Source organism: Heterostelium album (assembly GCF_000004825.1).
Source record: "Heterostelium album PN500 unplaced genomic scaffold PPL_scaffold14, whole genome shotgun sequence".
NCBI classification, from domain to species: Eukaryota; Evosea; class Eumycetozoa; order Acytosteliales; family Acytosteliaceae; genus Heterostelium; species Heterostelium album.
In genome coordinates this window covers 85,059-110,208 of record NW_008805076.1, presented here as the reverse complement: position 1 = coordinate 110,208, position 25,150 = coordinate 85,059, and the positions used below count along the sequence as shown (strand labels likewise).

Below are 25,150 nucleotides of genomic sequence, written 5' to 3'. Positions count from 1 at the left end.
CATCATATGTATAGTTTCTATTAAACAAAAAATAGTTTATAGTAATAAAGTTTTATTGTACCAAAATTGTAAAGTTTTAACAATTTTTTTTTTATTTTTTTGTTTTGTTACACAATTTTACAAAGTATTGTATGTATTATCACTAAAATAAATTTTAAACAAAGAAATAAAGTTTGAGTACCCAACAATATACCTTATTGTTAGGATTTAATAAATATTTATTTATTTATAATTATTTGTTTAATTTAATGTATTATTACTATTTTTTTGTTTTTTTTTAAAATTTTCTTAAATTTTTTTTAAAAAGGTGTTGTTTTTTTTTTTTCTTTTCTTTTTCTTTTGTTAATATATGTTAGGTATGAGTAGGTAGGAGGGAAGGAATGGAGTTGATAGATTGATATTATTTACATTTATATACAATATTGATAAGAATGATTTTAATAATATAATATTTATATGATAATTTGGACTATGTACAATGATTGATATTTGGGTGGTTTAATTAACAACAACCTCCACCACCTCCACAGTCACCACCACCTCCACAGTCACCACCTCCATAGCCACCACCTCCATAGTCACCACCGGAGTAGCTAGAGTATCCACCGCCATGATGTCCACTGTAGCCACTGGAACTGGTATCGCAATGAGATGAGCTGTGATGGTGACTGTTGTTACTTCCACAATCTGTAGTACCACCACCACCAAGTGCACCAACTGCATATAATGGAACAACGCTTGGTGCAGAGCTACTGGACAATGAAGTGGTCTTTGATTTCTTCGACGACGGGGCATTGGAAGAATAGGTTTCATCAAAGTTGGATACCAAAGTCTTTTGCTTGGCTTCCTTCTTCATCTCCTTCTTGGCTCGATGCTGGTTGATTTTATCTCTAATCCAAGTCATTTTGGAATAGGTGATAAGTTAAATTAAATTGTATTTGAAAATTATCTGATTGTTTGTTTGATAGTTTTTGTTTTGAGTGAAATTATTTGGTGTCCAAATCATCATCTATAAATAGTTGTTACCAGGGAGTGTTATAACCTCAAAATAGAAATAGAGAAATTTATTAAGAGTTTTTTGTCTGACAAATTTAAGAAAACTATTTTATTCCTTTTTGGGATTATCTCAAAAAATAATCAATCATTTTAAAAATTTCCAAAAATGGTTGGTTTTTTAATTAATTTATATATTTTCTTTTCCTTTTTTTTTTGAAAACATAGAGTTGTGTTTCTTTGGACTATGACAATTTCCAAATTGGGATGAAAAGTTTGAACATTTTTAAATAATTTCAAAGATAGTATATCGATTTTTTAACTATATTTAGTATTTTTTAGATTTTTCAATCATAAAAAAAATAACATATTTATTTTAACTATTAGCTTATTTTATTTCAACTATTTGTTAACAGAAAATAAGAATGACTTAAGATTAAAAAATAAGTTCTCAAAAAAGAAAATGAAAAAGGGTTGAGGTAATCATAATTGTTTTAATCTGATATGAGAATTTATTAGTATATGATTCAAAGAATATTCTAAGTTTTGTTAATATTAACTATTAAATAATAGTTGAATTTAATTATTCCTTTCATCATAAAATTAATAATGAAAATTTGAAATGAATTTAAATCACCTTGAAAAAAAAAAAAAATTAATTAAAAATAAAATTAAAAAAATAAGAAAACGAACGAAATTTTTTAATCAAAAATTGAATTATTATAACTATTTTTTTAGATTATTTTTTATTACTTTTTATATATTCAATATTAAATATTAAATAATATGACTACAAGAGTATGTATTAAACAGCTACCTAAACATCTAACAGAGAAAAGATTGAAAGATCACTTTGAACGTTTCGGTACAGTCACTGACTGTAAGATTATGAAATCAAGGTAAGGCAAATGTTAACATTAAACAAAAGAAAACTAAATATATAAATAGATTTAGAACAATTACTCATTTTCTCTAAAATGTTATTATTATTTGTTATTTTAGAGATGGAAAATCAAGAATGTTTGGATTCATTGGATTTTCGTCAGAGTCTGCAGCGAAACAAGCGTTGGTTTTGAACAATACCTATTTGGATACAAGTAAGATCATTGTTGAGAAGGCAGTGGATTCCGAGAGTGTTTCACGACCATGGAGTAAATACTCTGCTGGTTCATCGGCATTCAACAAAGCACAGGAACTAGAGAAACAGAAACAACTCACTGAGCAACAAAAGAAGAAAGATGCAGAAGAGAAATTAAAGAATAAAAGAAAGGGTGTTGGTGGAGATGGTGATGATGATATCGACGAGAACGATCCAGAGTATCAGGAATTCAAGAGAATGCATCAGAGAACACAACGAAACAATTGGTCGAACAACGATGACGATCGTGTCAAGAGTGAAGATGCACAACAAGATCAGACAAAGAAGAAGAGAAAGATTGAACATGACTATAAGAAGAACAAAGATTTGATTGTGTTTGACGATGATATTAAAGGTGCTACCACTACGACTGGTGAAGATGACGACGACGACGATGATCTCTACGAAGATATGCCAATCGATAACAAGTCAAACGATACAAACGAAACAGAGGAGAATAAACTTGCAAAAGATTCAGCTATTTCAGATTTAGATTGGTTAAAGTCAAAGATGAATAATAGTAATGATAAGGAAGATAGTGAAGATGATGAAGATGAGGATGAAAATGAAGAAGAAGAAGAAGAAAGTGAAGAAGAAGAAGAAGAAGAAGAAGAAAAAGTTAAAAAAGTAGAAAAAGTAAAAGAAGTAAAAGGAGGAGGAGAAGATGATGAAGCTAAAGTAGTAGATTTTAAAGAAGGTAGTGGTTTTTAAATATGAGAATGACTATGCGAAACAAGAGGTGGAAGAAGACGTTGGTGAAACAGGTCGTTTGTTCATTAGAAATCTTGCGTATACAGTTACGGAGGACGATTTGAAAAAGCTGTTCGAGCCATTCGGTAAGCTATCGGAGATCTATATACCTATCGATAGAAACTCAAAGAAATCAAAGGGAATTGCATTCCTACTGTTTATGATTCCAGAGAATGCTATGCGTGCCATGACCGAAATGGATGGTAAAGCAATTCAAGGTCGTCTCGTTCATATCCTACCCGCCAAGATAACACAACAATCGAAACAACAACAACAAGATTCAAACGGTCAACAGAACCAATCATCTTCATTCAAACAACAAAAAGAAAGAGAACAAAAAGCTGCTGCCGGTGCAACCTACAATTGGAATTCACTTTTCATGAGAGTAAGTTAGTTGTTTAACTTTAGTTTGTTTATTAACATCATCTTATTAATACATGTTGTTGTTATTCTTTTTCTACAGTCTGACGCTATTATTAGTTCGTTGGCAGAGAGATACAAGTTGACACAGGGTGAGGTGTTGGATCCGAATGCGACTGATTTGGCTGTGAGAATGACCCTGATGGAAACACATATTATCAATGAGACAAAGAAGTTTTTGGAGGAGGAAGGCGTCGTTATTGAGAAGATCGGTGGCAAGGGTATAGAGCGTTCAAAGACCGTCATTCTGGTGAAGAACATTCCACACAAGACTACACAGACCGAGTTGGAAACAATGTTTAGTCGTTTCGGTGAGTTGGCACGTGTCTTGTTGACACCGGCACGTACACTGGCACTACTCGAGTTCTACCATGTCAGCGAAGCAAAGTTGGCATTCCAGAACTTGGCATACACTAAATTCCACCATGTTCCACTCTACCTCGAGTGGGCACCGATCGGTGTCTTCACCAAACAAGCCATCTCACTCGAGGACAAGATTAAGCAACGTGAACAACGCGAACAAGAACAACGTCAACAAGAGAAACAACAACAAAAGTTAGAAAAAGAACAACAAAACAATAATAAGAAACAACAACAAGATAAGAACAACAACAACCACAACAACATTATAGTTAAACAAGAAAATGAAGAAGTAGATAGCAGCAAACCACAACAACAACAACAACAACAAGATAAACAAACATTTTATGTGTTTGTTAAGAATCTTAATTTCGATACAACAAGTGAGACTTTGCGCGAGAGATTCAAGAGTATTCGTGACTTTATCAGTGTCAATGTCGCTACGAAGTTGCATCATAAGACCGGCGAGAAGTTGTCGCACGGTTATGGTTTTGCAGAGTTTGGAACGAAACAGGGTGCCTACGAGTGTATCAAGAAGTGGCACAATGCAACTGTCGATGGCCACGAGATCGTTTTGAAGTTGTCCGATAAGGCATCGGCTACCAAGGAGTTACCAGCGAACGCCAAGCGTTCCATCGATCCGACACCGGCCAACGTCGTCTCCACGAAGATCTCCGTCAAGAACATTCCATTCGAGGCGTCGCCCGCCGAAGTCCGTAAGCTATTTGCCACCTACGGAGAACTGCAATCCGTGCGTATTCCCAAGAAACCGACCGGTGGTCACAGAGGTTTCGGTTTCGTGCAGTATCTCACGGAGCAAGAAGCGAAGAACGCAATGGATGCTCTCAGAAACTCTCATCTTTACGGAAGACATCTCGTGTTGGAGTTTGCCGAGCTTGATAAGAACATCGATCAACTACGTCAAAAAGCAACTGAAGAATATAATAAATTAAAGAAATAAAGAAATAAAAATAATATAAATAGATATTTATTATTATCTTTTAGCTAAAACTCAAGATTTGATTTTCTACAATTTTGTTTTAACTCAAACAACAAACCAATTTTAGTAATAAAATTTTGGTTGGTTTGTGTGTGTATTTAGTTAGTTTTTCGATCATGTTAAGATCTGTATTAGTTTTTGCTTTTTTGCCCAAAACTTTGCTTGATTTAACACCGATGCACGATTCTTTTTTGACTTACAAAATCTTAAAAGCAAAAACAACAAAATCGAGTTGATTTTTTTTAGTTTGGTGTTGATGAGGGTTGTGAGTTTTTTTATTAATAGCATTGATTCAAATAAAATTAAATTTTAAATAAAAATTACTTTTATTTGATTTGTTGTTTTATTTTTTTTATTATTAGACGAAGGGAATTGTGTGCTTGATTCTTTAATCAGGGTTTTAATGCCAGCTCCACACACACATTACCAAATACCAAATAATTATCATCAGCAAACTTCACAACTAAAAATATAACATCATTGTACCAATTTTGCAAAGTTACAGTTGTAATCTGTATTATTATAACATCAATCAAGAAAAAGAAACAAACAAACAAACTAGAGCATACATAACAAACCAAACAACAAAGCAAATGTAATTATTATTATTTTAATCTTTTTAATTTCCAATATTTTTTTTTATTATTTATTTTTTATTTTTTATAATGGCAAATATTGTAGTGCAGCTAAACTTAAACTAAAGAGATGTCTTTATATATTAATAATAATAATAGTATGATAATAATACAGTTAGTTAGTGAGTGAACAATCAAATCAGATCAATCAAATCAATCAAATCTAGAATTAACAATTCAAATATTAAACTTTAAATGAATATGATGTTTCAAGATCTTGTGATGGATGATTGATAATAACTATATGCGATATTTTTACAAAAAATAATGTGTGTTGATGAGGATGATCATAATTATCAATACAATATTAAAAATTAAATTTGGGTGTATTGGATTTTACCACATCCTCATGCATCTATACACAACCATCAAATTTAAAAAAATTCGGAATAATGCATAAGCTTATCTCCCATACACACCAATTCATTAGATAATAATAGTATTGGTTGTCACTTTGTGGATATAAAAAATGTCATTTTAATCTTTTGATATATTTAATTAGTTTATACAAACAACAATATATAGTAGTATAGTTATGTACTATACAGACACTAAATATTAAATTAAATTAAAATTAATTATTAATATCAGAGCACTCTGCTAGAGTTTTGCGTTGCATTGCAATGTATCATTTCAATCATATTTATATTTATTAAAACACCTCACTCTTACTTCCTTATTTTACTTTTATATCCATATTAATTAATTAATGAAAAACTATTATTAACATTAGTTTTTCATCTAAATTAGTTTTAGTTTAGTAATAGAATTCATTCATTTATCATAAATTAAAAACAAAAAGCAGATAACAATAATTAGTTAGTTTAGTGGTCGGAAAATATAAATTACTTGTTTTTCAAAGTTATATTATATTTTATTATATATATATTTCTAGTTTATTTAAAATATCTAATAGCATTTTAGTTTGATAAATTAAATTAGTTAGTGTTTGAAAGTGGGGTGATAGCAAAAAGTAATTAATATATATATAGAGTCATAGTCATAGTTATAGTCGCAGTCTAAGTGTGTGAGTGTTATTTATACGATAGCTAACATAACATATTAGACTGTGGGGTTTATGAACTGTACAGTACAGTTAGTTCATTTGCATAGTTATTCAATTAGGTTGGATTAGAAAGTTTTTTATTTGCTATGAGATTTAATTTTACAAATATATAATATAATAGATGTTGTTATATTTAAATTAAAAATATATACAAAATATTTAAATATACAAATATAGGAAATTAAAAATAAATAAATATGGAGGTATGCTATTTAAATATATATATTATAACATAACATTATATAATGTTTGACACCACCTAATTATTACTAAACTAACAATTATCATTGTCATGGTGTTACTATTTCTAAAGAAGGAAAAACTATCCAAAGAGATTGCCAAGATTAGCAATGGAAGTGGTGGGCAGCAACCGTCTAAAGAGAGATTCAAAGAGTTGCTGGTGAAACTGGAGAACGAATACAATCTACTTTGGGAGGAGAATCAAGAGTTACGAGCAAGATGTGGATTACCATCAACTTCAAAACCATCACTGCTCTCTTCGAGTTCGAATACAAATCCAATTAAACAGAGTATGATATTACATGATATGATAGTTGTCAACTTGTTATTAACAACATTTGATATTGATAATCCAATCTAGATTTAAATACTATTATATTATCAAATGAAGCATTGGGTTCGAAAGCAGGAAAGTTGGCAAAGATAAAGAAACCGAAACATCAAAAGTCGTCGTCGAGTTCGAAGCGTGATGGATCGCACAAGTGGATTCGCGTGAGAGATTACGTTGGACATCGCGATGGCATTTGGGAGGTGACAACCAGTCCTTGGGATATATTTATATTTGCGACTTGCTCGTCGGATCGAACCGCGAGAATATGGTCTGTCGACGGATCAAAGATGCCGTTGGTCTACAGTGCGCACACCGGCACCGTGAATAGTGTGCGTTTTCACCCGAGTGAGAAGTTGGTGTGTACCGCCAGCGGTGACAAAACGATACACATCTTCAAGGTGCCGACCGACCGCTTCTCACAGAGCGGAATGCGTTCTCCCGTGCCGCAATCGTCGCAATCCTCTTCGTCAGCCACTGCAAACATCTCACAGATGGCACCGCAACAACAGCCGTTTCACTCGCTTGGCATTGCCACTTCATCGTCGTCTGCCAAACAAGATAATACACCAATTAAGAATACACTATTAGAACAACAAATACAACTACAGACAGGAGGAATACTGAGTAAAGATCAACAACAGCAGCAGCAGCAACAACAACAGGTACCATCATCACCAATCTTGGGAAGACCAAGTCAGAACGATAAGAATAAAGTAAAGTTATGGACACCTCTATTGGAAAGACAGAGATCAAGAGATGAAGTGTTCAGTTTATCACAACCAGCGCATCAACAACAACAACAACAACATCAATATCAAGAGGAACAATTTGAAATGAATGATCTTTCAGAACCTGAAGATGACTTTGAATCGGATGACGATTCGTTGGATAGATTCGATGAAGATTTGAATTTCAATTTTAATCAACAACATCATCAACATCAAAATACTCAACAACAACAACATCATCAACCACCTCAACTTTCACTTCCACAACAACAACCACCAAGTTCACCGGAACTAGAGTTAAGAGGATCGATCGATGAGATTGAACAGATTCAACATAATATAGTTTCACATCAACAGCAACAGAATGAACATGGATACAATATATTGCGAACTCCACTGCTAGAGTTGAAAGGACATACGGGTCCGGTGACAGCTGCCGTCTGGACGTCGAATAGCACAGTTGTTTCCGCCAGTTGGGACAACTCAATTCGCTGGTGGAACACAGAGAATGGACGAACCATATCTACGGCAACCGGTGTCTGCATGGAGAAAGTACATCGCATCACCAATATCACTTCGGTGCCGAGCTTGAACTACGCCATTACGACTTCGACCGACGGTGTTATTCGTGTTTGGGATGCAAGATCATCTGGCAGCGGCGGCGGACCAGTGGAGTCGATCCATGGTCACCAAGAAGCGGTCAACTCTGCGATGCACACCTACGATGGTGGACACATTGTGAGTGGTGGCGATGATCGAACCGTCAAAGTCTGGGATATCCGACAAACCAAAAACTGCAAGACCTCCATTCGTTGTCCACTGCCAATCAACCGACTCTCTGTATCACAGAGCACTCCAGCCGCAGTAATAGCAATACCACAAGACGACGGTAGAATCTCAGTGTATGATATCAATGGAAACAGAAAAGGAAAGATGAGAGATCAATATAAATATGTAAGTAGAAAGCTTGTTAATTAAAGTTTTGTTGTTTAGTAATATAGAATTATATTAACGTATATATTAATAATATCACTTAGGGTCATAAATTGATGGCGACTAGTACAGCATGGAGTAATGACGATAGTGTTATTTTTTCGAGTAGTTTTGATCGTAGAATCATATCTTGGGCGACAGCAAGCGATTAATAATCAACAACAACAACAACAGATATCCAATTATAATTATCAAATTTTAAATAGAGGTTGACAAATCAAATAATCTACTACCAATTAGTAGTAGTAGTAGTAGTTGTGTTTGTCAACAAAAACATGTATAAACAAAATCAAATCACCAACCAACCAAACCAACAAATGCGAATATTAATATAATATATAATCATATCATTTCATTTTCATTATCAACAAATAAAACCTTATCATATTGTATTTATACATAACCCCAACAACAATGACAACGCAATTTTAAAGTTTATCTGAAAGTAGTGAATGCATTCGCTCTACTCTATTGGGTAATATTATGTAAACTAATGGTGAAAGTGGTGGTGAAAAAGATGATAAATGGTGAAAAATGGTGAAAAAGATGAAAAATGGTGAGAATAAAACCAATCATGTTAGCTTTTTCAATTGACTACGTTGATTAGTAATAATTAGTGAATAAAGGTGAAAAATAATGAATAGCATTGGTTGTTATCACCCTTAATATTTAGAAACTGTGTGGTTGGTTTATTGAATGAACGAATGATAATGGTGAAATTAGTGAAAAAGATGATAAATGGTGATAATGGTGAAACTTTGCCTGTGGGTGGTGGTGGGTATACTTTTTTCAATCAAAACGAAAAGTTAACCACCAATAGAATAGAAATAAATATAATCAAAAAAAGAATAGCACTTATAAGTCTAAAAGTAGACGAATCAATAACCATTTTGTTGATCCAAAAAAAATGAAAATTAACAAAAAAAAAATAAACAAAAAACAGTGAAATTTAAAATTTCCCAAAACCAAAATGTTCACTGGCTAGTTCCAATGTGTGCTGTAACCCACATGTTTTTTTTGTAGTGGCTGGCGTTCATTTTAAACAATAACAACAGATATAAATACAAACAACAAAAATACCTCATTTATGAAATATAACTTTAAGAAATCACTATCTATACATATTATCTATTTATTATTAATAATATCAAATTTAGATAATATTATCTAACAACAATAACAATTATTTATTTCATATCGATTCAATTAACGAAAAAAACAAACAACCACTATTAGTAAACAAATAAAACAAATAAAACAAACAAAAAAACAATAGTTGTTGTAATTTGATTTTTATTTGTGTTTAAAATATCTATCAAATCAATAAAACAATAACAATATCAAGTAATAATAATTGATTGTCTCGAAATTACAAATTTATTTATTCATATTTTATATATCTTTGTTACAATCATCATTGATATATATTAATTAAAAAGTAAGATATCTTTACTATAAATAAACTCTTTTATCTTTTGTTAATAATTAATAACATTAAATTTCATTAAATATGAACTCATAGTTTAAAATTAATTTACAGATATCTTTCAAATTCCGAAAAAGATAGTTTAAAAAAATTTTATTTAGATATTTTTTTTTTTATTAACATCGATGTTGGATAAATTATAAAAAATAAATGTCAAATAAAAATAATAAGTATTCATCATTGAATGATTCAGGTGGAAGTCAGAATGATAATAATAATAATAATAGTAGTAGTAGTAATAGTAATGGTTTAAAGAATACTGTTATTTTGGTGAATGACCAACCTCTCTCACCAAATACACAACAGCAACAACAGACTGGTAGACATAATCACGATGGAGCAGATTCTACCAGTCTGTTGACGAGAAGTAGAGAGTTCGATCAGGAATCACTTCTGGCGAAGGAACGTGAGGTGTCGGAATCAATGGATTTGTACTATGTTCCACCTTCAAAGTTGAATCAATCGCTGCGTATAAGTCAACCGACTTCACCCTATTACTCTTCGGTATCTTCACCGAAAGTTATTGGTTCTGGTGGTCGACAGAAGATGCCGACATCATCGGTGCCACCTGTAGATTTGGATTCCGCTATTGAGATGGATGAGATAAGGACGGATGGCAGTAGCAATGCATTCACCGACCATTCAACGCTAAAGTATGCATCGGGTGCAGATCACGATCCTACACCACATTCGTTCACACCAACACTGGTTGGCAACAACGACGACGATATATTCATGTCGACCATCCGTCAGATTCGACAATTCAAATTCGAAAAGAAACACAAGAAAAGATTCATACACTATCTACTGGGTTTGCTGCCAATCGTTAGTTGGCTGCCTAAATATAATATAAAGAATAATTTGCGGGGCGATATTATCGCTGGGTTGACTGTGGGTGTCATGTTGATTCCACAGGGTATGGCGTATGCAATGGTGGCGGAGCTGCCGTCGGTGTACGGTCTCTACAGTTCTATTGTTCCGATCTTTGTTTATTGTATCTTTGGTACTTCACGTGAGTTGTCTATGGGTCCTTTTGCTATCATTTCGTTGCTGGTGCTGGAAACGGTGAATGGCGAGGTGGGAATAGATAACCACGACATGGAACGGCGTGTGACGGTATCGATATTGCTCGCGTTCGTCTGTGGCGTCTATCAAATAATATTTGGACTACTGCGATTCGGTTTCGTAGCGAATTTCCTTAGTGATCCAGTGAAGACTGGTTTCATCAGTGGCTGTGCCATTATCATTAGTAGCAGCCAGATCAAGCATATCTTTGGAATCTATAGTGGTATACAATCGTCAAACTTCCTACCGCTACTCCTAATCCGGTATCTCATCGAGATAAAGCGTACCAATTGGTGGTCGGTTTTGATAGCCTTCGCAGGCATTGCATTTCTATTCGCGATTAAAAAGGTCAACTCTCGATACAAGTTGAAACTTCCAGGTCCCTTGCTGATTGTTGTCATTCTTACATTTATCTCTTGGGTGTTTGACCTTGAGAAACGTGCTCATATCTCGACGGTTGGAGTGATCCCCTCGAATTTCCCATCACCTACATTCCCAACGATCAGAACAACCGAGGGTTATCCAGAGTCTGGCAATTGGTTCAATGTCGTTGTGAGAATCACTCCCGGTGCTTTGGTGTTGGTGCTGGTAGGATTCATTAGCTCTGTTTCCGTGAGTACAAAGATTGCCGAGAAAGAACAATATCCAATCGACGCAAATCAAGAGTTGCTCGCGCTAGGAATGTCAGATTTCATTGGATCGTTCTTCCTTTCTTTCCCAATCGGTGCATCACTCTCGAGAACAGCAGTCAATTTGCAATCTGGTGCTAAATCACAGATCTCTGGTTTCATCACCGCTGTTATCATCATTTTCTCTTTGTTTTTCCTCACAAGAGTGATCATGTTCCTTCCTCGTTCGATTCTAGCCAGTATTGTTGTGGTGGCAGTTGCAGATCTCATCGAAGTAAAGATTGCACTGGATCTGTGGAAAGTACATCGAAGGGATCTAATGCTATACTTGATTTCGTTCCTCTCGACTATTTTCCTTGGTATTCTTCAAGGAATCATGATTGGTATCGTTTGTTCACTTCTCTTGATCATCTACAAGAGTGCCTATCCACCATTCGCCGAGCTAGGTAGACTTCCAGGCACAGAATTATATAAAAACATTAAAAGAGTACCACAAGCTGAAACTTTTAAAGTAACTATAAATAATTATTAATATATAAATTGATAGAAACAAAACTAATTCATATTAATTATAATAATAGGGTATAAAAGTTGTTAGAATTGATGGATCTATTTATTTTGCAAACACTCAATATATAAAGAAAAAACTGAGGCAGTATGAACCAACAAAGAAATCGGATCGTTTTGAACTATCGGATAGTGAGACGGATCTAGCGGATGTAGATGGCTTGGTCACTGTGGATATCGATGGTAATCCAACGAAGGGTGCAATCATCATCGATTGTAGTAGTATGAACGATATCGATTCAACAGGTTTGAGAATGCTGCGAGAGTTTGTCGAAGAGTTTAAACATCGACAGTTGGTTATTTACTATGCATCGATCAAAGGTTACATCAGAGATCTCCTAAAGAAAGGTGGAGTGGTCGATACTCTTGGTGCCAATCATTTCTTCTGGACGGTAAACGATGCTGTTGAACATCATCTCTATCTCATGAGACAAGGTCGTAGAAACTTTTTATCAAATTCGTCCACACTGACAAGTCCACTGATGGCATCATCAAAATCAGTTGAAACAGAAGAACAACAACAAATTGAAATAGATCAAATTGTTAAGAATTAAATTATATAAATTTTTTCTTTTTACTCATCTTTTAAACACAAAGAAATTTTGACACTCTATCAATGTTTGATAATTAAACATTAATTTGATTTTATCTTCGTCCCCATTTTGTTTATTCTATTTTATTGACGATTGGTTAAAATTTTCTTATAAATAATATGATTGATCACAATACAAAAATTGACAATATTTAAATTGTTTTTATTTAAAACAATCTAAACCTATTTTATTATAATTCACAAACTAAAAATAAATAAAAATAATATTTAAAATTTTATAAATAAAATATTGATAAAGATTAAAAATTTAATATGATTAATATAGAAAAAAATCAATTTGGTAGTAATATATGAAAGAAGATTATTTTTGGATAGGGTTTTGTTTTTTTAGATGACAGAATCAATAGCAAAGTTCAAATTTAACATAAAAATAAATGAAATAAAATTTAGTTAAAATAAAATATATTGAAACAATTCTATACTCAATGGATTCTTATTATAAATACAAGAGATTCAGAACAAATCAAAAAAAAGAAAAAGAAATAAATTTATTTATATAGATATTGTTTGTTTTAAACACCTTTTGAAAATGTTACTCAGTAAGTTTAAAAAATTTAAAAACCTAATAAAATATTTTTGAATTAAATTTTATCAAAAAATAAAGAAAATCTTCAAAACCTTAACTTAAATGGTGTATCATCTTTGAATAAAGAAACTATGAATGTCAATAGAATTTAATTAATCAATTCATTTTTATCTCTCATTATGCAATATGATGACCTGAATTCAAAACAATAATTGATTTATATTATAAAATTCTTTATATATTTATATATTTTATATTTATTAAAATGTTCATATTAATTAATTTGCTACAGTAGGCATTTTCTTTTGTGAGTTGTGTGGTGAGTAGTTTGATTCATCATCACTCCCCTCACCAAACCCATCGTTGGCGGTACTGAAACTGTCTTCGGATGCCCAGTGCATCGATCTTCTGACTGCTCTGGTCCATCGTTTGAAATGCTTTTTGATAACGTCTCTGTTCATTCCATTGACAAAAATACGAGAGCTCTGTCTCAGTTTGACAAGATCATCTTTCGATTTCCATATTCCTACATTCAATCCTGCCAACATACATACTCCTGCCGCTGTCATCTCTGGGTGAGCCGCTCTATCTATATTAATATTACAAATATCCGATGTGAATTGCATGACAAAGTCGTTCTGACAGACACCGCCGTCGGCGACAACCTTCTTGATGCGACAATAGTTATCCGAGATAATGCTATCTATCAGCTCTTTACAACGATATCCAAACGACTCTAGCAATGCTCTCACTACATGTTCTTTTCTGGTGGATGGTGTCAATCCAATGATGAGTCCACGCGCTTTTGGATCGTTTTGTGGCGGCGCCAAACCAGTCAGTGCCGGCACGAATACTACACCCTGTGAGTGCGGTACCGATGCAGCCATATCCGATGTATCCACTGGCGATTCAAACATACCGAACGACTGTGCCCAATCGACTACTGTACCCGCAGCCATACCCTTTCCCTCCATAACATAGGTGATCTCCGAGCCAATTTTCCAGCCGATCAACGGGTACATTCCGTAGCGAGAAGCACGTGCCTGTGAACCTGTATTGATATTTACAAAACAACCTGTTCCAATAGTCAATTTGGTGTCGCCCTCCTTAAAGCAACACTCACCAAACATTGCAGATTGCTGGTCGCCACACAACGAGGTGATCGGTATGGCGACGCCAAACAGCTCCTGCAGCGTCTCACCATAGTGATAGCTGGTATCACAGATCTTTGGCATGATATGATAAGGTATATTGAAGAGATAGAATACCACTTTGTTGTAGGTCATTTCGAATGGGTCGTACAGTCCAGTGGTACTAAAGTTGCTGTAGTCGGTGGCGTGTGTCTTTCCACCCGTCAGATTCCACAGCAGCCAAGTATCGATCGTTCCAAACATCATTTGCTCCTCTTTCGCCGCTTTCTTTGCTTCGGCGTGATTCTCCAGTATCCACGCGAGACGCGACGACGTATGTGCAGTGGTGACATCGAGGTAGCTAGCCTGCAAGAATCTCGGTTTGCCTGTGAAGAGATGAGCGAATCGCGTCGCACCGTGTATACCCTTGACAGCGAATGAATTGTTGGTGTTCTTGCAGATCTCTGCTGAGCGAGTATCTTGCCAGGTGATGAGATTGTGTATCGGTTTGCCAGTATCACGACGCCATGTCAGAAAAGTGCTACGCTGGTTGGTAATGCCCAGACATCTGATTCTCTCGGGATGCGAGGCAGCCGGTGACAAACTAATGGCATCCTTCACAACAACCTTACACATCTCCCACATCAATATGGGATCCTGCTCGATATAGCCCGGTCTATTCTGATCGATTATCAAAGGTATATTCTGTGTTGATTTTGATACAATATTCAACAACGGATCGAAAATGATAGCTCTAATATTTGTAGTTCCAACATCTATTGCTAATATTAAGTCTGCAACTGTATTACCATTACCATTACTACTAGCTCCATTAATATTCATATTCATATTCATGTTCATATTACTACTACTACTAGCATTATTATCATTTCTTCCACTGTTATCTACAGTTGAAGTTATATGATCTTCTTCTTCTCCTCCTATTTTATTATTAAATGGGTCCATATAATAAATAAAAAATACAAAACTAAACTAAACTAATATAAACTAAAATAAACTAATATACAATTATTAAATAAAATATATAAAAAATAATAATAATATATGTACAAATTAAATAATAATATTTATAAATTAAAATGTAAAATAATAATATTAAATTATTGCAACAAAATAAACTTCTTCTTTTAACTTGTCAAACTTTAAAAAACAATTACAAAATAAATGCATTATTGTGTTGCCTTTGCATCATAAATCTGGACTTTCATTCATAAAATAAAAATGGTTTTTTTTGGAGTTGAATTAGTCAAATTTTAACCGATCCCCAAAAAAAATCGGAATTCAATAAAAATAAATGATGACATCTATTCTTAATTTAAACAATGAAATGATTCTGCAGAGTTTTATTATAATATTTTAAATTTGATTTATTTGTATTCGATTTTGATGAAAGAAGATCAATAATGATTAATTATAACAACAAAGAAGAACGAACATAATAACAAAAAGGTGATAGAATCATTAGATATTGATTGGTTATTAGTTATCAATTTTACAAATTCTGCTTGCCTCTCTCAAATAAAGATGATATTTTAGTTAGGAGTACTACTACTATGAAATGAAATTTAGTGTTTCTGCCAACACTAAATTTAAAAGATGGTTTATCAGGCTTTTGCAATGTATATATGTAATGCTATTAATAGCTGCACACCAGTGAATGTTTTCAACTTTGTTTTTAAAAACTATTTTTTAAATATTATATTTGTTCTAAAATAATCATCTCTTTTCACAACAACCCTTTATAACGACAATGTTATCAAGAGTACCATTATCATCGAGGAATCTCGTATCTCTTTCAAATAGAGCCACATAGTATTAGCCTCCACACATCTGACTTTATGGAGACAACATCACCATTAATTGGAAAGTTTTTTTTATCAAACGTTTCTAAGTACTTTTTGTTATCAGATTGTATGATATTATCGTTGTCATAGGTCGATAACTTGATAAATTATAAGATGAATAATATTTGTTTTTTTTTTGACTTGTTTATTTGTCGAATGTTTTAAATTGATTGGCGTGGCGTGAAAGTAGATCAATGAATTTAGATTCATGAAAGATTGCTGTTGTGAAATGAAAAGCTGGTTGTCTTTCACTGGTAAACATTCCTTTGAATTCCTCCATTGGTTTGCCAAACAATAGATAATATTGGTGATCAAGTTTTCTTATGTGAGATGCGTGTTGGAGATCGGTTTCACGAAAGATGATTTTTGGTGGAAGTGGTCGAGGAATGAACTGAAGTGTTGATTTTGAAAACGGTATGATCAAGGTTTTCAATGTTTTTGGAATAATGTTGGTTGTTAGTGAATCGGTTCTGTGCAACTGAAGTGTTTCAACTGTTTCCGGAATGACATCCTGATAACTTTCATATACCATATTTAATGACAAGTGTTTCACTGACTCTGGTATGGATCCAACCGAGATGTTGTTTATGCTCATCGATAGATCCAATGATTCGATTCCGGCTGGAATTATTCCAGGTGTGAGTGTTCCTAGAGTAAGACATTGAAATACCAATTTTGAAATGTGAACGTTTGTCTGTTGTTGTTTTGGTAACTTTGTTGTCGTTAGAACTTCAAGTCGGTAGTTTGATGTCACTGGGAATATTTGATAGTACTCGAATCTACAATTGCTAAGATCCAAATGTGTGATAGTCGGGGGCATTTCAAAGTTAAGTTGATAATCACCTGAAAATGACAGGTCGGTCAAAGTTGGTGGAAGTTCATTGATGACCAATGAGCGAGTACTATCACGTAGTGACAGAGTAGTTAGATGAGGTAGTGTCATTAACATTGGAGTCCAACACGATGATATCTCTAGTATTGTATGAAGAGTGTTTGGTAATAACAACCCGGTTGGCGGTGCCACTCTTCCTATCTGTAGAACTTCTAGGTTGGCTGGCAGTGATTCTGGGTGGAGTTGAATACTACCATATCCCAGATACAGATGTTTCAGTGAGGTTGGTAGTACACCTGGTTCTATCACTTGATGATTCTGATTACCAGAAACATCTCTAGTAAATGGTCGATCGAAAAAGTTGCAATTTAAAGAAATACTTTGAACTTGACGTGGAATGTTGTTGGCTGTCATCTTTTCACCATACGCCAAGCAGATAGATAGTTTTTGAATGGAATCTGGCAATCTGTATTTGAGTGTTCGACAGTATCTCAATTCCTTTACATTTGGAGATTGTAATAACAACCTACAAAGATGTTCGGAATCAGGCGGAGAATCATTGAAAACATTTTTATAAAGAGGATTAAGTCTTGGTGCATCTTTTAAAATAACAGTAGTTACATTCGATGGAATACTTTTAAGTTTATGAAATGATTCTAAAATGAAGTTTAAATAATTAATATATATCTATCTTTTTTTATTTTATTTAAAAGACAAACAAACTTACGATTATCAATTGAATAGTCATATTTTGGATTATAAAGAGTGATTGAACCAATACCTAATGTACATTCTCTTTTACCTATCGATTTCAAATAGATTGATTTATATGATTGTAAATGAAATGATGAAGTACTATTATTATTTGACATCAAACTGATTTCATCGGTGTTGAACCAAATATATTTATCTCTATTATCAAACCATCTCTTACAAACTAAACTCCAACATATTCTATCTAAATTATCAGGTATTCTATTTATAATATGACTAAGAAGTAATAATGGAAGATTAACAAGTAGATGTTCTTTATTTTTTTCATTCATTTCTTTAATGATCATTAAAGAAATGAATGAAAAACAAAAAAAAAAAAAAAGATCAAAAATATTAATTTATTCTTTCTTTTATTCTGATGATCTACCAATAGTTTGTTGTAATTTGGCAGGCAATAGTCTATTGATATCAGAACTATTTTAGAATGTAGTTGTTTTAATTTAGATTGATCGAAGATTGAATATCTTTACAGTAATTTATGGGTACCAATTGTAAACAAAAAGTGTTAGATCGATCATGTTAATATCAAGGTTTTGTAATGCTAATGTTTGTTGGAATAAATTTATTGATAACTTGATAGATTTAAACATGAATACTAATTTTAATATTATTATTTATTTTAATTGTTCAACGGTTACTTATTTATTTATAAAAAATTGATTTAGGTTAAAGTAGTTAAATGGGTTTGGTTTCTTTGATTCACGTGAAAGTAGATCAATGAATTCAGATTCATGAAAGATTGCTGTTGTGAAATGAAAAGCTGGTTGTTCACTAGTAATCTCTCCATCGACTTCTTCGATTGGTTTGCCAAACAATAGATAATATTGGTGATCAAGTTTTCTTATATGAGATGCGTGTTGGAGATTGGTTTCACAAAAGATGATGTTTGGTGGAAGTGGTCGAGGAATGAACTGAAGTGTTGATTTTGAAAACGGTATGATCAAGGTTTTCAATGTTTTTGGAATGCTGTTAGCTGTTAGTGAATCGGTTCTGTGCAACTCGAGTGTTTCAACTGTTTCCGGGATGACATTATGATAATTCTCAGTAGTCATATTTAATGACAAGTGTTTCACTGACTCTGGTATTGATCCAACGTAGATTTTACTGGTGGTCATTGATAGATCCAATGATTCGATTCCCGGTGTAATCATTCCAGGTGTGATATCAATGAGACTATTAAGTGCCAATTTAGAAATGTGAACATTTGTCATTTGTAGTTCTGGGCACTTTGGCGATATTAGAATTTCAAATCTGTAGTTTGAGGTCTTTGGTAATATTTCACTACTCTCAAATCTACAATTTTTAATATCCAAATGTGTAATTGTTGGTGGTATTGCACATTTAAGTTGATAATCACCTGAGAATGACAGGTTGGTTAAGTTTGGTGGAAGCTCATTGATATCCAATGAGGAACTACTGTCATAGAATGACAGAGTTGTTAGATGAGGAAATTTCATTAACGTAGGTATATAGCAGGATGATATCTCTAATATTGTATGAAGAGTGTTTGGTAACAACAACTTATTGATGGAATTTTCTTTAGGGAGCTGTAGAACTTCGAGGTTGGCTGGAAGTGATTGTTTTTTGAGTTTGGTAAGATCACTCTCAAGATACAGATGTTTCAATGAGGATGGCAGTACATCTGGTTCTATCTTTATTCTATATTCACTACCAAAGCAAATACTTTCAAGACCTTCTGGAAGAACACCTCTACCAATCTGTTGTTTGAAATGGTTAACCTTCAAAGTAATATTTTTGATTCCACGTGGAATGTTGTTGGCTGTCAACTCTTCAAAAGACCTTGAATGGATAGAAAGTGTTTGAATTTCTTCTGGTAATTTGTATTTGAGAGTTTTACAATTTTGCAATTCCTTTACATTTGGAGATTGAGATAACAGCTTAGAAAGATGTTCGGAATCGATTAAATTATGTCGGGAATTACTAAGAAAATTGTCATCTAAAATAACAGTAGTTACATTCGATGGAATACTATCAATTTTTTTAAATGCTCCTATATTATATATACATTAGTATTTTAAATAATTAAACAATCTTTTTTTAAAAAAACTTACGATATTCAATTGAATAGTCATATTTGGGACAATAAGGATAACCTAAACCAATATTGAATATACAATCTCTCTTCTTATCTATTGATTTCAAATAGATTGATTTGTATGATTGTAGATGAAATGGTGCCGCACTATTATAATTATTATAATTTGACATCAAACTGATTTCATCGGTATTGAACAATAAATATTTATCTCTATTATCAAACCATCTCTTACAAACTAAACTCCAACAAATTCTATCTAAATTATCAGGAATTCTATTTATTATAAAAATAAGAAGTAATATTGGAATATTAACAAATCTATGTTCTTTGTTTTCATTCATCTTTAATAAACAATAAGTAATTTTAAAAAAAAACAATAATAACAAATAAAAATTTGATCATGATTAAAAATATTATTGTTTTTTCTACTATACCACCAAAGTTTTAATAATTTAATTTAGCATGAGTTCAGCTACTGTGGGTGTATGAGGTCATTTGCAGTGGAAGTTTTAGAAGTAAATAACACTTAGTGTTCCCAATGAAATGTGTTATTTCATTTTGTAGGTTGGGTTTTTTTGAACAATTTATAGAGCAAGGGAGAAAAGCCATACTAATTTCAGTGGTACCACTCAAATTTTTTTAATTTGCTTCTATTTTTTCCACGGAATTGTAAACACTATTTTTGATTGAAGCTGTCGCTTGCCAAAGTATACTTTTGATTCCACGTGGAATGTTGTTGGCTGTCAACTCTTCATCATATAGATAGTGTTTGAATGGAATCTGGCAATTTGTATTTGAGTGTTCGACAATTTATCAATTCATTTACATTTGATGGTTATACTATAAAGATTTTGGGAATCGACTTGAATTCTCGGTTCTAAAATAACTGTAGTTTCACACGATGGAATACTATCAAGTTTCTTTATGTTTAAAAGACAATATAGATTTGTGATCGTGGTGATGAACGAAACAAAAAAGAACATCAACTTGTTAATCTTCCAATATTAATTCTTGGTCATTATAAATAGAACACAAGATAGTTCATATAAAATATGTTGGAGATTAGTTGTAGTTGTATAAATTGTATTCATTCCTTAACTATAATAACATACAGTCAAATAAAGTATTTCGAGTTTCTCTCTTTTTTTTTTTGGATGCACTCATTCACCTTTACCTTGTGGCGGTTGAATATAAAACTTTGTAATTTGTTACCATCTAAAAGAGGAAAGTGAACTAATTCTGATCTATATATATTTTATATTTATTAGTATTTAATATTTCAAATTAACAATGAAGATCATAATATAATGCACTTACCCTTTAACACTAAGTGAACTCTAACTCTATAATCGGTTTTAAATATTGATGATATTCATTAGTGTTGCCCATTCATAATTCTATACCATATCTACAACAATATTTAGATACACTCATTCTATTATATAGGTTAGATTTGCACGTTCGACACAGAGAATAGCGTTTAAAAATTTTTTAAAGATAAAAAAAAAAATCGATTAAACATTCGTGTTAGAAAAAATAAAAGATTAAATTTATATTTGTTTCTTTGGTAAACAATTAAATTGGAAAAAAGATAAAGACATAACGTTATAGTTGTATTTTAAATAAATTCAAAAGATATTTTTTTAAAACAAAATAACAAAAAATCTCGATCATTGTTATTTTAATCTTTGCTTTCTTGTGTCTCTGTTGTTTGATCAAACTTTGTTTTTTCGTTGAATAGGCAACTATGAAATTGGACAAAATTCCCATCAACACGATTTTATTTTTTTTTTAGATGAACTTTCCTTATTATCAAATTCGACAAGTCAATTACTATTAATAGTAACTTTAAAATAAAATCATGAAAATGAATTTGAATAAATTTATTTATACACTATTATTTATATACTTTGTAATTATTCAACTTCTTTTGGTTGACCATACCAATGCACAAGTGTTTGGAACACAATACACCAAGTTGTTGTTAGAGGTTGGTGGTGTACCAATCAATGGAATAGCTAGAGGCGAGTTTGCAACCGACATGAATATGCCTGGCCAAAGGAATTTTATGATCATGTCGAACAACCAGAGATCCACTGTCTTTAGGTACTCTGACAATCTCGATCCACTGAGTAACGATGCCATCATTAGTTCGCTCGCCACCACTGCCAATGGCGGTACCAACATGGCCATTGCACTGCCTTTGAAATCAGAGAATAGTTCCTCAACGGTTTCTGAACTCGCTTGCATCTTCGTTCAGGACATGACAGGTTCTGCTTCGATCTCCCAGCAATATGATACCACTGGCATATTGACGAAAAAAAATATGATCCAACGATGGGTGGTCAACGACAAGAATGAATACATCTCGGAATTGACATTTTATCATAGCAATCTGTTAAGGATGATAATAACTGGTACTATCTGGAACTACAATACCGCTGGCCAATACTACTCTCCAGGTTCGACTTATATGTACGATGTTCCAGTGCCGCTTGACGCTGAGATTGACTTTATGGTTTATGATAGAGTGAGCAAAGTTCTCTATTTATCATATGGTGGATTAATCTATTTAAATTATGTAGGACCTGCCTCTACCTTACTCTATCTTAGCCATTCGAAAACCGCTTCGATGACAGCTTTTGCCTATAACTACATGGTCTATACTTGTACTACCGACAGTAATGGTGCGTATCTCGAAAGATTCAATGTGACAACCGGTCAACAGAACGTATTTCCACTCACCAGTGACGTCGGCAGATGCATTAACATGAACTATGACATCGATTACCGACAAATATTCATTTCCGTTGTTGATAAACAAGGAAATCTTGGTGTTGTAACAATATCTGACACTGGATTGAAACCAACATTTGTGAGTATTCAACCTGTAGAGCCAGTTAGTCAAAATCTAAATTCCTATTCCTATGCTGTTGGCGTCGATAAAGATCTCAAGGTTGTCAGTGTTCTGTCATCCTCTTCAAGGATGTACACAATGAAATATACAAGTCTATGTGAAAATCAATGCTCAGGTCACGGTCAATGTATCTCTGGTGGATGCGTTTGCAATTCCGGTTGGCTCGCTGACGACTGTTCTGTTCCCAAACCATATATCGTTGGAGGTACACCATCAATCCCTTATGTGGGTGTTTCTAATATTACCATAACCGGAAATAACTTTGTCAACACAGCAAACTACCAAATTACAGTTTGTGGAATCAATTGTACCGATATGAAGTTCAACTCTGTCAATTCGATTGGTTGTTCTTTAGCTCTCGATGGAAAACAGACAGTTACACCACTTCAAACTTGTCAGGCTCAAGTGACATTCAATGGATATAGTTCCGATCAATTTAATCTGCTCACTTTCATCAAACCATCTTTCGGACCAACCTACACACAGATAAACAACATCATCTCATTCAATGCCTCCGACATGGTTCCATCACAATACTTATCAATCACATGGAATACTCAACCAATTTCATTCAACTCAACTGCCAAATCACTAAACTTTACAGTACCAGCAGGTTCAACTGAGACCAATTTACAAGTTCTTGTTTCTAGTTCAAGTGTATTTAGTACAAATGTAATCCTTGTTCCATATTTAACCTCAGTTGGTCAAGAATCGATTGATACATACGCCGGTGTATATTTTGTTATCAAAGGTGATTTCTTCACGTCAAACAACGAACAATATTTAACAACTATCTTTGGTGATATTTCAGTAGCGTGTCAAGTTATCTCGGGAAATTTATGCCAACTCTCAACACCTCAAGGTATTCTCACAGATAGAAGAATTCGTATGTTCAGTCAACTTCGTGGTGTCTATTCCAATACTCTTACTTTCCAGTATAACAGCCCTACTATCACTTCCTACACACAAGACGATAATAATGCAATTGTAATTACAATTTCAGGAACTAACTTTGGATCTTCAGCTTTTCTTCTTAAGATGACTGACCTCGGAAATGTCAATGTAGATACAATCTTTACTTCGGTTAGCGATAGCGAAATAGTTGCTCAACTTCCAACAACAATATTAAACAACAATTATACTATTCTCGTTGATTCCAAACAAGCTGATGTATCATTAAATCTTAATCTTAAATCGAATATCACATCAGTATCAGTTATACCAGTGACTGGAGGAAATATTACAGTTGTTGGAACCTTCCTTATTTCCACTCCAATCTATCTTAATGGAGAACAATTAGAATGTGAATCTGAAAGTAAAGAGAATTTCCCAGCAACTCTTATTTGTATTGTATCATCTGGTGCAGGATCTTTTGTTGTCTATAATCCAACATCAAACAAATACTCATCTGGATATCTAGCACCAACAATCACAGATATCAATCCAAAGCTATACTTTAAAAATCAACCAGTTAATTTCACAATCACTGGTGACAATTTTATTAATATCGACCTTGTTTTGAAAATCAATAATGAAGAATGTGCTGTGACACAAATCAACACCAACAATTTAATATGCACCATCACACCATCGGGAGAAGCCGACTCCAAAAACAATCTTGTTTCAGTTTATGTTTCAGTTTCAGATCAAGAAACATTCAACAACGACACACTATTTTACTATACAAGACCTTGTTTGAATGATTGTTCATCTCATGGTCAATGTAACTATACTAATGCCATTTGTAAATGTGATAAAGGATATACAGGTCTTGATTGTTCTGAACCGACTCTCAACACTACCACTGACACAAGCACAAGTACCTCATCTACAACTTCAACTACTGGTACAAGCACCACAACCACCTCATCTACAACTTCAACCCCTGGCACAAGCACTACTGGTGATCTATCGTCATCAAACAACCTATCAATTAGCATTATTTTATCGATATTTTCACTCGGTGTCATGTTAATCTAATAAAAGATAATACTACCGTCGATTCTAAAAATAATTATTGTAATATTATATGA

General features: G+C 33.2%; 8 protein-coding genes across 8 annotated transcripts; 4 read left to right on the top strand and 4 right to left on the bottom strand.

The window, feature by feature from the left end:
• Positions 1-502: 502 nt before the first annotated feature.
• PPL_10417 (uncharacterized protein) lies at positions 503-904 on the bottom strand (the record flags this gene model as incomplete). The annotated part of the gene is made up of 1 exon (XM_020581193.1): positions 503-904. One exon carries the CDS (start codon positions 902-904, stop codon positions 503-505), a length of 402 nt encoding a protein of 133 aa, XP_020428333.1.
• An 875-nt stretch (positions 905-1,779) lies between these two features.
• mrd1 (RNA-binding region RNP-1 domain-containing protein) lies at positions 1,780-4,622 on the top strand (the record flags this gene model as incomplete). Its single annotated transcript, XM_020581192.1, has 4 exons — positions 1,780-1,892; positions 1,996-2,812; positions 2,850-3,266; positions 3,345-4,622. The coding sequence occupies 4 exons, from the start codon at positions 1,780-1,782 to the stop codon at positions 4,620-4,622; spliced, it is 2,625 nt and encodes an 874-aa protein (XP_020428332.1).
• A 1,937-nt stretch (positions 4,623-6,559) lies between these two features.
• PPL_10415 (uncharacterized protein) lies at positions 6,560-8,806 on the top strand (the record flags this gene model as incomplete). Its single annotated transcript, XM_020581191.1, has 4 exons — positions 6,560-6,565; positions 6,676-6,892; positions 6,994-8,615; positions 8,699-8,806. 4 exons carry the CDS (start codon positions 6,560-6,562, stop codon positions 8,804-8,806), a joined length of 1,953 nt encoding a protein of 650 aa, XP_020428331.1.
• A 1,484-nt stretch (positions 8,807-10,290) lies between these two features.
• Positions 10,291-12,955, top strand: PPL_10414 (SulP family inorganic anion transporter; the record flags this gene model as incomplete). The annotated part of the gene is made up of 2 exons (XM_020581190.1): positions 10,291-12,345; positions 12,416-12,955. The coding sequence occupies 2 exons, from the start codon at positions 10,291-10,293 to the stop codon at positions 12,953-12,955; spliced, it is 2,595 nt and encodes an 864-aa protein (XP_020428330.1).
• Positions 12,956-13,184: 229 nt separating this feature from the next.
• Positions 13,185-16,502, bottom strand: PPL_10413 (glycerol kinase 5; the record flags this gene model as incomplete). Its single annotated transcript, XM_020581189.1, has 3 exons — positions 13,185-13,198; positions 14,091-15,663; positions 16,458-16,502. The coding sequence occupies 3 exons, from the start codon at positions 16,500-16,502 to the stop codon at positions 13,185-13,187; spliced, it is 1,632 nt and encodes a 543-aa protein (XP_020428329.1).
• Positions 16,503-16,680: 178 nt separating this feature from the next.
• Positions 16,681-18,413, bottom strand: PPL_10412 (uncharacterized protein; the record flags this gene model as incomplete). The annotated part of the gene is made up of 2 exons (XM_020581188.1): positions 16,681-18,023; positions 18,095-18,413. 2 exons carry the CDS (start codon positions 18,411-18,413, stop codon positions 16,681-16,683), a joined length of 1,662 nt encoding a protein of 553 aa, XP_020428328.1.
• Positions 18,414-18,779: 366 nt separating this feature from the next.
• Positions 18,780-22,450, bottom strand: PPL_10411 (uncharacterized protein; the record flags this gene model as incomplete). Its single annotated transcript, XM_020581187.1, has 4 exons — positions 18,780-20,152; positions 20,214-20,473; positions 21,375-21,415; positions 22,145-22,450. The coding sequence occupies 4 exons, from the start codon at positions 22,448-22,450 to the stop codon at positions 18,780-18,782; spliced, it is 1,980 nt and encodes a 659-aa protein (XP_020428327.1).
• A 154-nt stretch (positions 22,451-22,604) lies between these two features.
• Positions 22,605-25,097, top strand: PPL_10410 (uncharacterized protein; the record flags this gene model as incomplete). The annotated part of the gene is made up of 1 exon (XM_020581186.1): positions 22,605-25,097. The coding sequence occupies one exon, from the start codon at positions 22,605-22,607 to the stop codon at positions 25,095-25,097; it is 2,493 nt and encodes an 830-aa protein (XP_020428326.1).
• Between the last annotated feature and the right edge of the window lie 53 nt (positions 25,098-25,150).